This window comes from Hirundo rustica, chromosome 8 (genome assembly GCF_015227805.2).
Source record: "Hirundo rustica isolate bHirRus1 chromosome 8, bHirRus1.pri.v3, whole genome shotgun sequence".
Classification (NCBI taxonomy): Eukaryota; Metazoa; Chordata; class Aves; order Passeriformes; family Hirundinidae; genus Hirundo; species Hirundo rustica.
In genome coordinates this window covers 24874211-24889246 of record NC_053457.1, presented here as the reverse complement: position 1 = coordinate 24889246, position 15036 = coordinate 24874211, and the positions used below count along the sequence as shown (strand labels likewise).

Here is a 15036-nt window from a genome sequence, read left to right as displayed (position 1 = left end):
GAGATCGTCTCTGAACTTAGAGTGAAAAGGCGAGAAAAGCTCTTTAGAGCTGCAAGGCAGAGAGCCAAAGCACTTCAGAGAGTTAAGGGGAAAAAAGAAACTGAGATGTCTGTACATTTGTGTACAAATTCCTAATCCTGCTGTGCCTCCCAGCACAGACACAGGTGGCCACAGCCACCTCACTCTCAGCATACAATCCTGCACTGCTGTCCCAGGACACACACGTGGGCTGCCCCACAGCCCCACCACTGCTCAGCACTCATACACACACAGTACTGACTGATATATGCTCAATCTTCCAGAAAAGAAACAATTTTTTTACAGATTATTTCCATATTTTTCCCCTCTTCCTCCCTGTTCCACCGGGAGCTCCTCAATAAGCATCTGTCTGGCAGCAGTGTTTACCGTGCCTGCTGAGTCTATAAATTGATGGACTTGTAATAAGGACTTTGTGTGCAAACCAGCAAAGCAGCAAATCTATGAATTTCTAGAATTAAAAAATCATGTCAGCCTATGCTCTCCCATGACCTTTCCCTGTAAGCAGAAGTTCCGTAAGCAGGCTGGGACCACCATTAATCAAACAAGTACACGTGGCTGATGGACCTCTGCATCACTGAGAGCTACAGAAAGCTTCTGGGTTTGCTCCCCTTTTTCCGTTAAGAAGCTTTGCATGCTCTCACTACTGCTCCACTGAGCCAGGGTTTTAAACATAGCTGAAAAGTTGCTTTCTGTTCTGAAAAATCAAGCTGAGAACACTCTGTGTATATGACTTATCCTAAAATTTGTCAATTTGATCTGGGTTTTTCAGCTTTGGGATAAAGAGATAAGAGGGGATAGCCAATTAATAAGCTTTTGGACCAAGCAAAACTGATGCTTTAACCACCTTCCTTCTCACTCATAATTTGTAATACAATCAACTTCCAGACAGATTTTGACAAGGCAGGGTCTCCACAGCCCTAGAGCACAATAGAAGGCTGATGACTGCTATGCTCAATGCTCAGGGTGCTTAAGTGGTACAAGAGTCAGTTTTATGAGCTGTGTATAGCAGAACACAACCCAGAGAGTGACAAGGCAAAGTGCTTTAACAAGGTCCTCACTGTCCTCTGGCAGCTGGAGTATAAAGACCCTTCTTCCTGGTAACTGCTGACCACAGGGCCAAGGACATCAGGCCAAACCTAGGAAACCGTCTCACCAAGACACAAGGGAAAGCATGTCTTACACAGGGTTGTACCTACATCTTGTCACACCTCCCAAGAAGGCTTCGTTGCCTTCCTCATCCCACATCTGGGTGTGAGAGTAATCATCAGCTGCCTCCCCAGCACACTATTAAATTGATGCCCGAAACAAGTCCCATTCCCCTGGAAAGCTGCACTCCTCACAGAAGCAGAGAGGGGATTTCAGACTCAAAAGGAGGTCATGCTGAAGGCCTCGAAATCTGCATCTGAGCAGAGTCATGCAAATGTCTTCCCTGGAAATTGTCCAAGGCCACTGAAGTCACTACAAGGAGTGCCACTCACTGATTAGCACTATGGTTAATGCAAGACGTTAGCAAGGAGGGAAACTTTAAACCTGGAGATTAGAATAGATGCCTGTCTTATCATACGATTTGATTTTGAATATTGTTTGTAAGACAACATTCTTAGAGACTACTAGCCTTATCCTGGGGAGCAGAAAAGCTGGAGAAAGCAACATTTAGCTGGAATCTGGACAGGAGAAGCTCTAGTTTTTAATTTAGAGGAACTACTATGTCCAGAAGTTTTACTTATTTAATTTTAAGTCAGACTCAGCTTATGTTTCTAACACAATATTTTGCACTGGTCAGGATCTAGGCATGCACACCATTTTATACTGTAAATACTGTACTGAATGCAAAGTTCCTCCTAAGGAGCTCCATCTGCCTAAAATACATCCTCAAAAAGTCAGACCTTCAGCAAACATGCCATTCTTATCACATATTTTGCTTCACAGCTTGCAGCAGCCAAGTGCCATGGGCCAGACCTGATCCTGCCTGCTGTCTGGAAGCAAAAGGTTTATATTAACATCTGTCAAGGTAAATCTCAGCACATCTTCCCAAAGGCATTTTGATGCTTTACACAATTTTTTCTGGCTCTGAGTCTCCCACCTTTAACATAAACACACCTGTTCCTCTGCCAGATTAACCTATTCACTTTGCAAGATACAAATGAGATGCTGCTGCACCAAGGCAGCTGGGCATAGACTGCGTGAAGCCATCCATCAGGTGTTTTTTCACTAAGCTTGATTTGTGTATCTCAATACTCAGTGAGCACAAAGGTTCCCATTTCTGGTCTGTGGTTTAAATACATCTGCTGAAGCAGAGGACGATTTCTGAGCTCTTGGTGAAGTTTTGAAGCACCAACCTTGTGGTGAAACAGCACTAGATGGTTTTCTCTCTAAGTATCAGAAATAGGGAACTACATTTATCTAAGCCTGAGGCCAGCATACTTCACTCTACATTTGCAATTCAGGCACAGCTCTGACTAGGTTTCCTGCAAACCACCCAGAGTCTCTTCCTCCCATCCCAAAGTTTTTCAACTTACCTCTTGAATTTGTAGATTAAAAAAACAGCCAAGCCCACAAACACCACTGACAACAACATCAGCATCGCTGAACTGCTGTGACCTGAGCTGGAATCCACAAGGGGTGCTGCAGGAGGAAGAGCAAAGCATTACATTTGTGGGATATTACAAAGAAACACATTAACTACTGAGAGGTGAGCTCAGCTCTGTCACATCTGCTTTATCACCACTGCATGGTGCAATGCTGGTTTTGACAAGACCAATCAGTAGGAAACAAATTGGTTCTCCTGTCCTTCAAAAGTCAAGGGCCTTTTTCAAGACTGTAGTGTAACACCTCTGAGTGAAAAGACACAGCAAGCCACGCTTAGCTGAATGCGCAATCACTCCTGTATTAACACTCTGGGCTATTACTCTTCAGGTTTTTCCAGGTACTAGAGTGGAAATTAATTTTATGAAGCATGGCTTAACACATATCTATTCTCCTTTGGAGAAGATACTTCAGAGCATCAATGAACAGCACGACTCCCACCTTCCAAGGATATTCATCTATCTCACATGTGACAGGGATCTACTCTTCTGACAAGCCTCAAGGTCCATCCTTGTATAGGACCTTAGAGACTTTTAAATTGAGTCAGTTTTCATAATGTGAAGGAGCCCAAAGCAAAAATCCTGGATCCAAGCACACAATACATTATAATATTTTGGAGGTTTTGATCCCTGACATTTTGGCTGGCTAAATACAGTATATTCCTATACTTTGTTTATGCAGCTATTCCAAGAGCTCATCAGAGCATACCATCTTAATGGCCTGAGCACTGTGCTGAGATCAAGTGTCTGATGAGAAATCTCTAATGATGCACAAATGATTATAAGTAGCAGCTGAGTGTTTCTCATTTTGCATAAATATTTGGCTTTGGTGTTTTACTATTCTCTATTCTTTTTCCCTTGCCCTGAAGATAGGGACAAAGTCATGCGAATAGAGTCAGTTTTGATTTCACTGCCAAATTTCCACCCCTAACAGTCTGATCCTGCCAGTATTCTGCTGCTAATACTTCTGACTCTTTTGTGGAAAAGACTGTCACTTCATCCAAGTCAAAACACTATGGGAATGGTCATGAAACAAATGCAGAACCTGCACTGGACAGGGTGCAAGAACAGCTGCAAAATGTAATTTAAATGCAGTGCCTTGCTAGAACCAAGCCAGATTCTGAAGAATTCCAGCCACATGGAGACCTCAGACATTAATTTGCGAAACTCCCAGTTTCGCAAATTAATCAATTTCAGGCTACTCCTATTAGCATCTGACTCACATTCCAAAGGAGCAGTAAGAGAGTGAAGGTAAAAAGGCATTACCTTTTGTAGGAAAGGTCATGAGCCTTGATTTAGCCCAGCTCTTGGCTCTCTGAGAAGAAGCTGATGTGTATTATTGTGGGATATGAATCCCAACCTTTCAGAGAGGTTATCAGCAAGGGCACTTGCACAACATCCGACATTTCAGACAATTGCAAGGGCAGTCATAAAAAGTAATGGCAAAAATAAATCCATCACCTTCTTTGTAACCATCAATACCTGAGTCCTTCACACTAGGCTGGTTTAAAGTAAATGGACTGACAAAGCTTAAAGTGACTCTTTGTTACTTTGTGCAAAAATGGAGATAGGTAGCACTGAAATTTAAATAAGTTCTAATTTTTGGAAGTTAACATTCAGGCAAATATTCCCTGTAAGAGGCCTCGATATTTTCCTGAGTACTCTTCCCCTTTAAAGCTTCTTAGCTAGTTGTAACAGTAACAAGACTTTGCTATAAGGATTTGATCCAACATCCATGAAACTTAGTAATATCCCACTGAATTCCACAGGTGCTCAATAAGGACTTAATAGAACACCATTCACCTGGTTCTCTAAAACACTTGAAAAACACCAATGCACTTGTTAATTAAGCCATAGGGAACTCTCACAAGGTACTTTTTATACTTGTACAAACTGGAGCATGAAGATGCCCCTGATGGGTTGGTTTTAACAACTGGCACAGAGCCCAGTGCCACAACTGTGAGTGCTCTGATGTAGACTCATTCTCCCGGGGTTGTCTGAAGCCTCAGGAAAACCACAGCTGTGCCTTTGACTCCACACTCACCTAATGTTAACTGAGTAACATACACAACCACTTCAACACCAGGCTTCAGTTCAAACTGGACCAGGTTCTGGTTGAGAGCATTAAAAAGGATTTCTACCACCTGATGAAATAAGAAGAGATACAGCAGTTACAGTATAGAAGATGGCAAAGTCTGGAGAATATTCAGGAATACACAAAGCCCATGGATAGTGGCTGACATCTCTAACTGGCTTCAGCCAGGCCTGAGGAAGTGGAGAGAGATGCACCTGTGCTTTAGGTGGAACTGGATGTCATTGCATGCAAGTCTCCCTTACAAAACTTATGAGACTCTCACTTCTTGTTATTCTATCTCTCCTGGGAAGCAAACCCAGAAGGTTAGTATTTTTTTTTTTTTTTTTTTTTTCTATTTTAGAGAGCTATGGGAAGAGGGAAAATAACTAAGGACCTTTTCATCTTCCACAATATCCTTTGAGTTTGATCAAATGTGTTTGGAAATCACTGACATATTGGCCTTTCATTGGTAGATAATTACACCAAATTAGGCAACCCAGACCTACATTTCTTTATTCCCATTGATTCTCTCATGTAGCTTCTATTTAAATAGGCTGTTGGGGATGAAACAATCCAATTTAGTTCAATGGAAAATTTGCAATATTTCTCCTTCACTTAGAAAAGGGGCCTTGGACTGGATATACTGGAATTGCTGAGCTGATCAGCAACCCAGCTCTGATGTGTTCTTTGGTTACCCCAGAGTTCATACTCAGCACATCACCCCAGAGCCTCAGTTTGTTAATGCTTGGTCTCCACAGAGTAGTTCTGATGGACAGGGCACAGCTAATGAGTAGTTCTAATGATCTACTCTCGAGGCAGAGCTCCTCAAGCAGAGGGCAGTAACAGGTGCCAAAGTACAACTGAGTAGACTGTCAACTAAAATTAGAGCACTAGAGCTTTAGGCCTCATAGTCAATTAGTCAGAAATCTAACTGAGATGTCAGCATAACACTGATATATGAAATACTGACACAACAGCTTGTTCAGAAGGAGTTTTAATACTGGTAGATCCTACTGAACAGGACAGAAATTACTCCAAGACCATCCTTCCAAAATGCCTTTCAAACCTTCCCACCTCAGTGCATCTTTCCTGCACACTGACCACCATAAACTTAAGAGACAAGCTTTGATAACTTCCTAGGACAAAGGAACTACTCTGTAGCACTGGACTTTACACAGTGGGTGACGAGAACTTCCACTGAATTCACCAGGCCTCTAAATAATTTAATGTTTGATCCAAACTTCCAAGAGTTACTTGGCAATGGGCTCATACGTAGTTTGCACACTGTAAAAATGCTACATACAAGAACATTAGCTAGAGCCAAACAGCCTTTCCTGCAGTAATTCACTCCTTTGCTTTTATGGACCTGATTTAATCACTTGGTAATAACATGAAAGATTCAGCAGCCTGGTGCTGTTGTTCTTTCCTTGCCTGCATATCACTGTTGCTATTCATCACTGTAATTACCTATTTATCTAAATGGATGGATATTGTAACTTCCAAATATAGTTTGCACAGGCCATTCACCGCTGCAGGAAAAAAAAAAAGAAAAAAAGAAAAAAAAAAAAAAGAAAAAAAAAAAAAAGAAAAAAAAAGAAAAAGAGGAGAGGTCTTGTTTTGGTAATCTATGAGCTGAAGAGTCTGATTTATTTTTAGTAAACCTCAGTATATTATCTTGCTGCTTTGGCCTCCCTTTATTAGCATTCCTCCAGGGAGTAGAGGGAGTACATATTCAAGGTTCCTTTGGCTGTAACCACTGTAAAAAGGACACTCCACTGATTTAGGAAGAACCTGCTAGTGGTAGACTGTGACATATTTCAGTGAAGTATTAGAAAATCCTGGTTTTCCTCTGAAAATAATTTTCTTTAATGCCATAAACTATACTGCCACAGTCCCAGATGCATCCATTCCCACCACACTTATTGTAAATACTTCCAATGCTGTGCAGCTTCAGGGGCCCATCTGCAAACAACATGACAGGAACAAATGTTCCATGAATCCTTCTTTCCTTACTTGCTCCAGATCAGCCTCACTGCTTTTCCTCCTCTCTGTTGTGTTTTTGTGGGGCAGTATGAAGAGTTCAGCAGAGGTAGGCAGCCCAGGGAACACTGCTACCAGGATCTGTTCATCAGGGATACCAGTCACCTAGAAGAAAATTAAAAAGAAGGTCTCCAGCTGCTGTCTTGTTACTTATGTTTCCATTCACTTCCAGAAATGGCACTCCCATCAAATTGTTATTTTCCAGTTCCACTGTAGGTGTTGTGGTCCTAATGAGCTGTTCTGCCTATTTGGTGGGTCAGAAATTGAGCTTCTGCTAAAGATGTACTCTACTTCCTTTCTAGAAGTGAATGTAGGCTTGACAGCACCCCTGGGCTCAAAGCTCTCAAACCAAAGTCCAAACCTAGCATGTCTCCAGGTCTGAATGTTCCATACAGTCCTCCTTGCTACAAAAGAATAACTGACCCAAAGTCTGATCCAGAGACTCTGTCTCAGAGCAGCCACTGGTAAATGTGCAACTAACAGGGACAACATGAAGAAGGGCGCCTGCAATCACCTCCTGTTCTCAAGTTAGGGGATCCACAATTGGCACACATGAATAGCAACATCTCCAGAGGGGCTGATCAGGAGAGCTGTGCCAGGAGCTGCTCAGTTTGCTGAACCAAGGCAAACACAGCCGCTGCCCTCTCTCCCCAAATCCCAGCCACGCATCCTCAGTAGGGCAGGAAGCCTCCCCTCCCTCAGAAATGCTCTGCTACACAAGGTTCATTAGCTCCATCAGCTCTCTGGTCCTGTCCCACCCCAAACTCTGTGGCCTCACTGCAGAGCTGAGATCTACCCATGGGGCAGCCCGTTCCTGGTGGGATGTACAAGCAAGCACTTCTACGAGATCTCTGCTGTTCTCTGTGACCATTCACAGTTACAAGCCAATTAATTATTTTTCTCCTGCAAGCTTGACTCTGAACACAGTAAAAGGGGGAAACAGTTTAAAAAAATAAACTTAGCATTTTTTCAGGATGGAAAAACAATCAAGGAAACTCTCATAAACTGTGAATTTTGAGTGGGCTGCAGATGAGAAAAGCTGAGCAGGAATGTACTTTCTCAGTAAAAATAATCAACCTCCATTTCTAAGAATAGCTGTAGCTAAAGCAAAGAAACCCCAACAAGATACATCTTTGGCAGAATGCAAAACCCACAAGAGCTTGTCTAAATCTAGCTCCTAATTTCACACAAAACTAAAGCCCCTGACTATCTGGTATCATAAGTTATTCTGTCCCCTTTCCTGCAAGAAATATGAGTACTAGTTTACATATTCTAATTAATCCCAACGGAAGATTCAGTATCTTCCACCTACAGATGTCTCTCTTTATCCTATATTTTAAAGGTATGTTTATTTTCCCTCTGAATCCTCATTTTTTGCCCCAGTTGGAAAGGCGGTAGAGCTTTAAAATGTTCACCAGTTGCTACACTTAGCTGCATGTGGAACTCCTGACTATCAGTAAGAGATAAAAATATCTTCCTCATGTATCCAGAATACTACAATGTCTGTCTTCTGGGATGAAGTGGATCAGCTGTTTAACAACACACAGTAACACTAACAAAATATTTGGAATAGAAAACAGTGCATATTGTCATATCAACTTGGAAAAATAAGAATAATGATGATACTATTACAATCTAGAATTTGCAAAATCATCAGGGATATTGAAAGCTGAAAAGCACACAGAAATATTAATAAAAGTAATTGTAGTATTTCCACAATATCAGCAATACAGATTGGCTCTGTAAAAAGATCCAGCATATTAAAAAGCTTTTTATTGATTTTTATTTAGAGTGTCATCACTGCTGTGCCTACCTATTCTTTTAAGCTAGTATGTCAAAAAATTGCATGTTTTAATAGCCCAGTCAATGTTAGTATAGACAAGGAAACAGATGCTCACCTGTGCTAGTGCTCTCTTGATGACTTTGCCAACGTCTTGTCTCCATTCAGGGATGTCAGGGTTATGGTAGTCCAAGTTGGGAGAAAATGACAGGAGCTGAGACTGGAAATACTCTGGAATAGAAAAAGTACTTATGAGAAGATTAAACGGGCAGTGTTTAGGGTACAGATAAGGGTGCAGAAGACAACAGGAGGACCATAATTATCTTAAAGTAAGAGAGTGAGAAAAGGCTGAAGGAAGAAAAAGGCTGGCTAACGCTAAGCAGATCAGAAAGCTTTCAAGGAAGGAATGCTTACAGTGATATTTATAAAGGATGTTTTGACCTAATGCCAGCTTCTGGCTTTCCCCAGAGAAACAGAAGTGAAAATGTAAGAGAGGTGAGAGGATGCTGTTGTGATACCTCTGGGCTTTGTAATTTTGCCACTCAACTTTGTCAGACTCTGCTCACAAGAAGGTTGACCAGCAAATAAGGCAGCACTTGGCTGAAATTTGGAAGGCCTGCCCCAATTTCAGAGTGAACCATTGCTGTAAGTAATGTTTTCTGTTTACCTTCCTGGAGGGAAACCAGAAACCAGGAGTGGCTAATTCCCCAGCAAAGGGGAACCCAGTGGTGATAATGACTGGCTCATCAAGCAATGGCTATTGACAAAACACTTTGGAGTTCTGTCCTGACTGAATGATTCCTGGGAGGAAGAAAGGCTTCCTAGACTTAAAATACAGAACGATTTTAATCTTTCTCCAATTCCAACTCTCCTGGCTGGTCTCACTGAAGAACAAGTCCGGAATCCTTATGGCAGCTGTGCACAACCAATTTGGGCCAGTGGGAGGCACAGATCTGGGATGGGAACTACACTCCTACAAAAGTTCTCAGTATAGAAGATTCTTCTTTCTGGTTTTGGAGATGTTCTGTGCCTCACCTTGAATCAACTGATCTCCAGACACTTCAAGTAAGTACCATTAATAATTTGTAAGAAGGCATTAGTTTTAAATAGAGATAAACCTGCCAGAGTATAAATGAGGAAATCCACAGAAAAGCAGGGATGTGCCATTACACCATTTACATGGAATCTTTTGTAAGATCTGTTCTTTCTTTTTAGATGGTGAAATATATATTTTAAATAAAACAAGTATCAAGGGGCGCAGGGAGTCTCTCAGGTTCTGAAGGTTTAACCCAGAGTCAGATAAATCAAGTCTCTGACTTTTGACTTGGTAGTACCATGTCCAATTTATTTTTGAGCAAATTCTTTTCTGTTAAGTTCAAATTAAGAATGCACTTGAATAAATCTCCTGCATTGATAACACTAGAAATCCATGCCTAGATTACGGCGTAGACCCATAATCACTTGACTCAGGACACAGAATAGGACACAAGTTTATCAGAGGACATGTTTACTAAAGGCATCACTCATTTACGTACTCAGACTGAGGGGCTGGAAGGATTCCTTCTTTAGACCAGGTCAGTCTGCAGCACAGCAGTGGATAGGACTGTTTGGACTGGATCCAAATGGATCAAATTTCTCTTTGTGACAGAACCCAAAACTTTGGATCTTCTAAACAAAATGGAAAAAAATTCTTTCAAGGTGTTTAAAAACAGATTGAGGAGCTCTCTGTGGGACCTACTGGGACTAAAGATGAAGATCACGTGTAGGTATCACTCTTAAATATACTTGATTCAGATTTATTCCATAAATTAGTGGAAGGATGGAAATTTCCCAGAAGTAAACACTGTATTTTCAGTGCTCAAAATTATGAAGTAGAAGGTTCCTAATATTTGATAAAAACAAGTCAAGGTATTACTAAATCACATTAACAAATTATAAAACCTATTGCATTTCATGGCCAAAAAATCAATAAATATCTATTTAGCTGCTGTTAATTCTGAGTATACAGCAGGACATTTATTTGTATTTAATTACTGAAATAAAACACAGTGCTGAGCTTCAAAGTAGCCCAAGTTATTTGAAGCCCAGGCTTCTCAATAAAACTTGAAGTCCAAAGAAAAGCTTGTCCTCAAATGCCAGATGCCAAAAACTGGATAAGGAAAATAAAGACTGGCCCAGGGCAGGAATTATCCTGGAAGTCCTGGTCAAAGCTTCTGAGAGAGCTTTTTCACGCAGGATTTAGCAAGCCCCAAAGAGGGTAAGCTCTGTTGTCTGCCAAAGGAAGGGGGCTTTTTGAAGCCCATGACATGCAGATATGGCAAGAACATACCAAACATTACCCATGGGGAAGTCCAGTGGGCACACTCAGACACCCAGCTGCAACATGAAAGATGGGCAGTGACACCAACAACAGAGCCATTTCTGTCCTCTTTCCCAGACCCCTCCTGACCCCTGTCATTTATACAGTCACTGATAGAGACACCAGTTGCATTCAGATCACCCTAATGATGCACTGTGACTATTTCTTTCCACAGCTGGGAAGATGAAGGAAGGTAGTCTGGTTCAAGTGGTTTTTATTTCTGGGAGTTCCCTGTCCGGGTGTACAGACAGATCAACAGACACAGGAGACACCAGCCACCTTATTAATGCTGAGGTTATAAATTTGGTCAGCTGCCCCATTCTATTCATTTCTGTATTTTGTCATCATGACACACCCGAACTACTTTGTCATCAGGGATTCCTCCAGGCATTATTGAGTTCCTAGAGTTCATTCTGGATCAGAAATGATTGTTTGCCCCTCACCCCCCAAGATGTGACTGCAAAAGGCTGAGGGTACCGTGCACTGCGATCTCCTTGGTGTCCTGGATGAGGGTATTGCCCGCAGCGACCTGCACGGTGATAGTGTTCATGCCCTCCACGGTGAACATGTACGAGATGCTGTTCTCCAAGGTGATGAGAGGCTGTAGGAGGCAAGCACAAATGACAATAATCAAAATCAGGGTGAGATAAACTCAGCATGCACCTGATTTATCCACCAGGCAACAGTGGCCTTGCTCCTTGATAGAGGTGTGGTGCTGCAAGTTTGCAGTCCTGCTAAGGCCCGAACACCATCCAGTGAGCAGTGTCCCACAGGCAGAGGTTTCTCTCAGTAAATGCATCATAAGTATTCTTCCATTGAACTGCAGCCCATTATTGCACGGGCTCCTCAGCAGACCACAGTCAGCAAATGCAGAATTAGTGCAGTGGAATGCAGCGTTGCACACACACAGCCAGCTCAGCTGCTACATCTGCTGTACTAAACCCAACCTCCAACTGAAAATAAACCAAGGATGCAGATGCTTCTTCAAACAATCCATATTGTTCAGATTCTGGGCCAGCTTTTGATTTTATGAGCACGGATCCATTTATCTCTCACAGAGCAACACTGCTCAGGTCAGAGTGAGGACATCCAGCATCTCCCTGTCCATGCTGTGAGTCTGTGAGCAAGCTGCAGCCACAAGCTGGCAAACCATGCTAACCAGGCTGGAAGCATGGCATGATTCCTGCTGACAGTGCTGTCTGAATGTGGCTGTGGAAGGGATCCACACTGGAGCAGCCCATGGGAAGGGCCCACATTGAAGAAATTAGTGGAAAACTGTCTCCCATGGGAGGGATTCCCTCCCATAAGCAGGGGAAGAGTAGGAGGCATCCTCCCCCTGAGGAGGAAGCATTGCAAGAGACAACATGTGATGAACTGATCACAGCCCCCATTCCCTGTCTCCCTGCACTGCTGGCAAAGGAGGAGGCAGAGAATTCAGGAGTGAAATTGAGCCTGCAAAGAAAGGAGAGGTGTGGGAAGGTGTTTTAAGATTTGGTTTAATTTCTCATTATCCTGATTGATAATAAATTACGCCAATATCACAGAGTCAAGGCTGTTTTGTTTTTTAACAGTAATTAATGGTTTCTCTCTGTCATTATTGTAACCTGATTTTGTTATATTTTATGTATCTTGCCCATGTGAGGAGGGGAGTGATAGAGTGGCTTTAGTGAGCAGCTGGTGTCCAAACAGGGTCAACCCAACAAAACTGAAAATCAAAGGTCCAGCCCTCACAGTGCCACTGATCTGACAGCTGATCTAAAAAAACCCTCTTCATTTAGAGAAACTACAGAAATGGAAATAGTGATACCAATCTCCATTGCAAAAGCACACAGAGGTCTAAGAGAACAGATAAAGCCATTGTGCCACTTCTCTTGTCCCTTTACTACACTGCCAGTGTGTTTTCAGAGGAAAACTTCTAAGCTTTCACCTTCCAGCTCTCTCACACTGCCTCATCAGGCTGCCAGCCTGACTGCACTGCACAACAGTGGTCACATATGCCATTTTCATAGCCAAATCAAAATTTCCACCTTCACAGACCAGACTGGCAAACACATTTCTCTCTCTCTAGAATATCACCTTCCTTTGACCCCCTCATCCATGAGCTGAAAAAGCAGTAACAACCAAAAAAATTCTTATCACATGGCACACACAGTCCAAGGGCGCCAGCTTGTGCCAGCCCTGGAGGCCTAGCTAACATTTACTGAGATATCCACAGACCCTGGAGAAGCTGAATGGGCCTGTATCAAACTGCAGTGATATCAGCAATTCTCCTGGAGGTTACAGGTTGTGGTTCTGTGCAAAGGTAGATAAGAGGATGCAGTCTGGCCTTTAAAATTACATTTTTTTTTCTTTTTGTATGTGTGCATGCTAGACATTCCATTATCATGGATGATTTCACCTCCATCATAGAGTTTTAATATTCAGCCAACTCTTTAATTTTAATTCAAGAACCAAGACCTGGAAACTAACTCTAAATTAAATCAAGTAGTTTAAGGTTCATTTGCTCAAAGCTATTAGACAGCTGGATACATTTATTAAACTGGACCTGTGTTAATCCAGGCAAATTGGCCTTTGGGCATACTGCAAAAATCAGTATGGTAGAAATTCAGTAGAAGAGTTTCAGCAGGGTGGGGAGAGCAGTAGAAGAGTCTCAGCCAGGCCATTTGTGTCTGAGACAATATTCTCCTGTGCAGCAGCACAGAGAGTGAGAGTGCACAGTGACACAAGAAGCATCTGGCTCTGTCTGGGATGCCTACGGGCTGAAAAGGAAAAGAAGTAATCCCTCAGCCTGGAACTAAAATATATCACCTAATAATACCAGTCACAATATTACACACCTCATCCTTTAATTTAGTGTCCCCACCTTCCACCTCTACTCAGAACACCATAGTTTACTCCTGAGAGGGCACAAAAATCTGACATATACATTAAACATCCCAGGAGGAATTCTGAGCTGATGCAGACTGCTGTTCTGAAAAAAAGGTGGCTGACAGAGTTATGTCTATGTCCCTTGCCATATTTGTCAGAGTTAAAGTAGATTCCATGAGGTAGCTGGAGATAACTCTTTGCAAAGATTGAGGAGTGCCCTGGGTCTGAGATTCAGCTAAGTGGCAGCACATTTACTCTTCCATATTTCTGCAATGCGTACAATCATGCCACGGTGTCAAAGGATCAGCTACTCCATGTGCAACTATGTCCCAAGTACCCATCCCACACACATCCACATCTGCTTGTACTCTACTGCCTATGGGTCTGAAATTTAAGCTAGAAGATGAAACAGATCATATTTCCAACCCAGAAGCAAGTGCTGTGAGAACTGCATGGAAATCTTCACCAAACACCACTGTTTTGCACTACCTTTTCTAGATTGCTTTCTATTTCAAAAAATCTTTTTTAAGATCCTATTCAGGATCAGCTTCTATGGTAAGGACAAAAACAGTGGCAGGAAAACTCTGTGCCGGAGGGCTTAAGAGGATGATCAAGTTACCAGTACCTAAATTGTCTCAGATGTACTTGATGGTTCTCCCTATGTGAGCACTGAGCCAAAAATATCTGAACTGTAACGTGATTTTGCATGTCTGTATTTCAATGCAGTATAAACCACGTGGCATTACCTGGTACTTGCAATGGGCTGGATGTGTACATGTGGGTGGTTGCCATAGTTCAGCTAGGGCACAGCAACTGGCCAAGTTACAGTAAATGGTTTTTGCTCCTGAGCTCTTCTGCTGCCTTAACTATGCTTCAACAAAAATCAGCGAGTTCTTACAGTGAGCTTCCTAACTGGATGTAAAATCCCAGTAGAAACAGCACTTAGTGCTTTTTTTTTTTTTTTTGCCTCTCCTGATATTGTTGATAGCTAGGGTAAGAGGTTAAAACTAAGCATCTTTGTCAAAGAGAAAACAAAATACTCATGTGGTTATTTTTTATCTCAAGTTCCATATTTCATGTAAAATCCCCATTTCTTTCTGCTGTGATCTCACCTCGGTGCACACCTTCAATTGCAAATGTAGACAATGACGTGACTTAAATTGCTTTTGTAAATAACAGCAGAAACTATATTGCAGAATTAACATCTGTACATTTCACAACTGTAAACATGGAGAATAGTGCCTGTCTCACTCCTAAAGCCTACAACAAAAACTGTAGCTAATAGGCAATC

The 15036-nt window shown here is 42.1% G+C and overlaps 1 protein-coding gene across 4 annotated transcripts in view; it reads right to left on the bottom strand.

Moving 5' to 3' along the window:
- The window catches only part of SORCS3 (sortilin related VPS10 domain containing receptor 3), a 275376-nt gene that overhangs the window by 10763 nt on the left and 249577 nt on the right, over positions 1 to 15036 (bottom strand). For all 4 annotated transcript variants that reach the window (XM_040071470.2, XM_040071471.2, XM_040071473.2 and 1 more), the window contains 5 exons: positions 11355 to 11478; positions 8637 to 8749; positions 6712 to 6843; positions 4669 to 4768; positions 2559 to 2664 (listed from right to left, as the gene is read on the bottom strand). In XM_040071470.2, coding sequence (XP_039927404.1) covers positions 2559 to 2664; positions 4669 to 4768; positions 6712 to 6843; positions 8637 to 8749; positions 11355 to 11478 — 575 coding nt within the window. The remainder of the gene's footprint in view (positions 1 to 2558; positions 2665 to 4668; positions 4769 to 6711; positions 6844 to 8636; positions 8750 to 11354; positions 11479 to 15036) is intronic.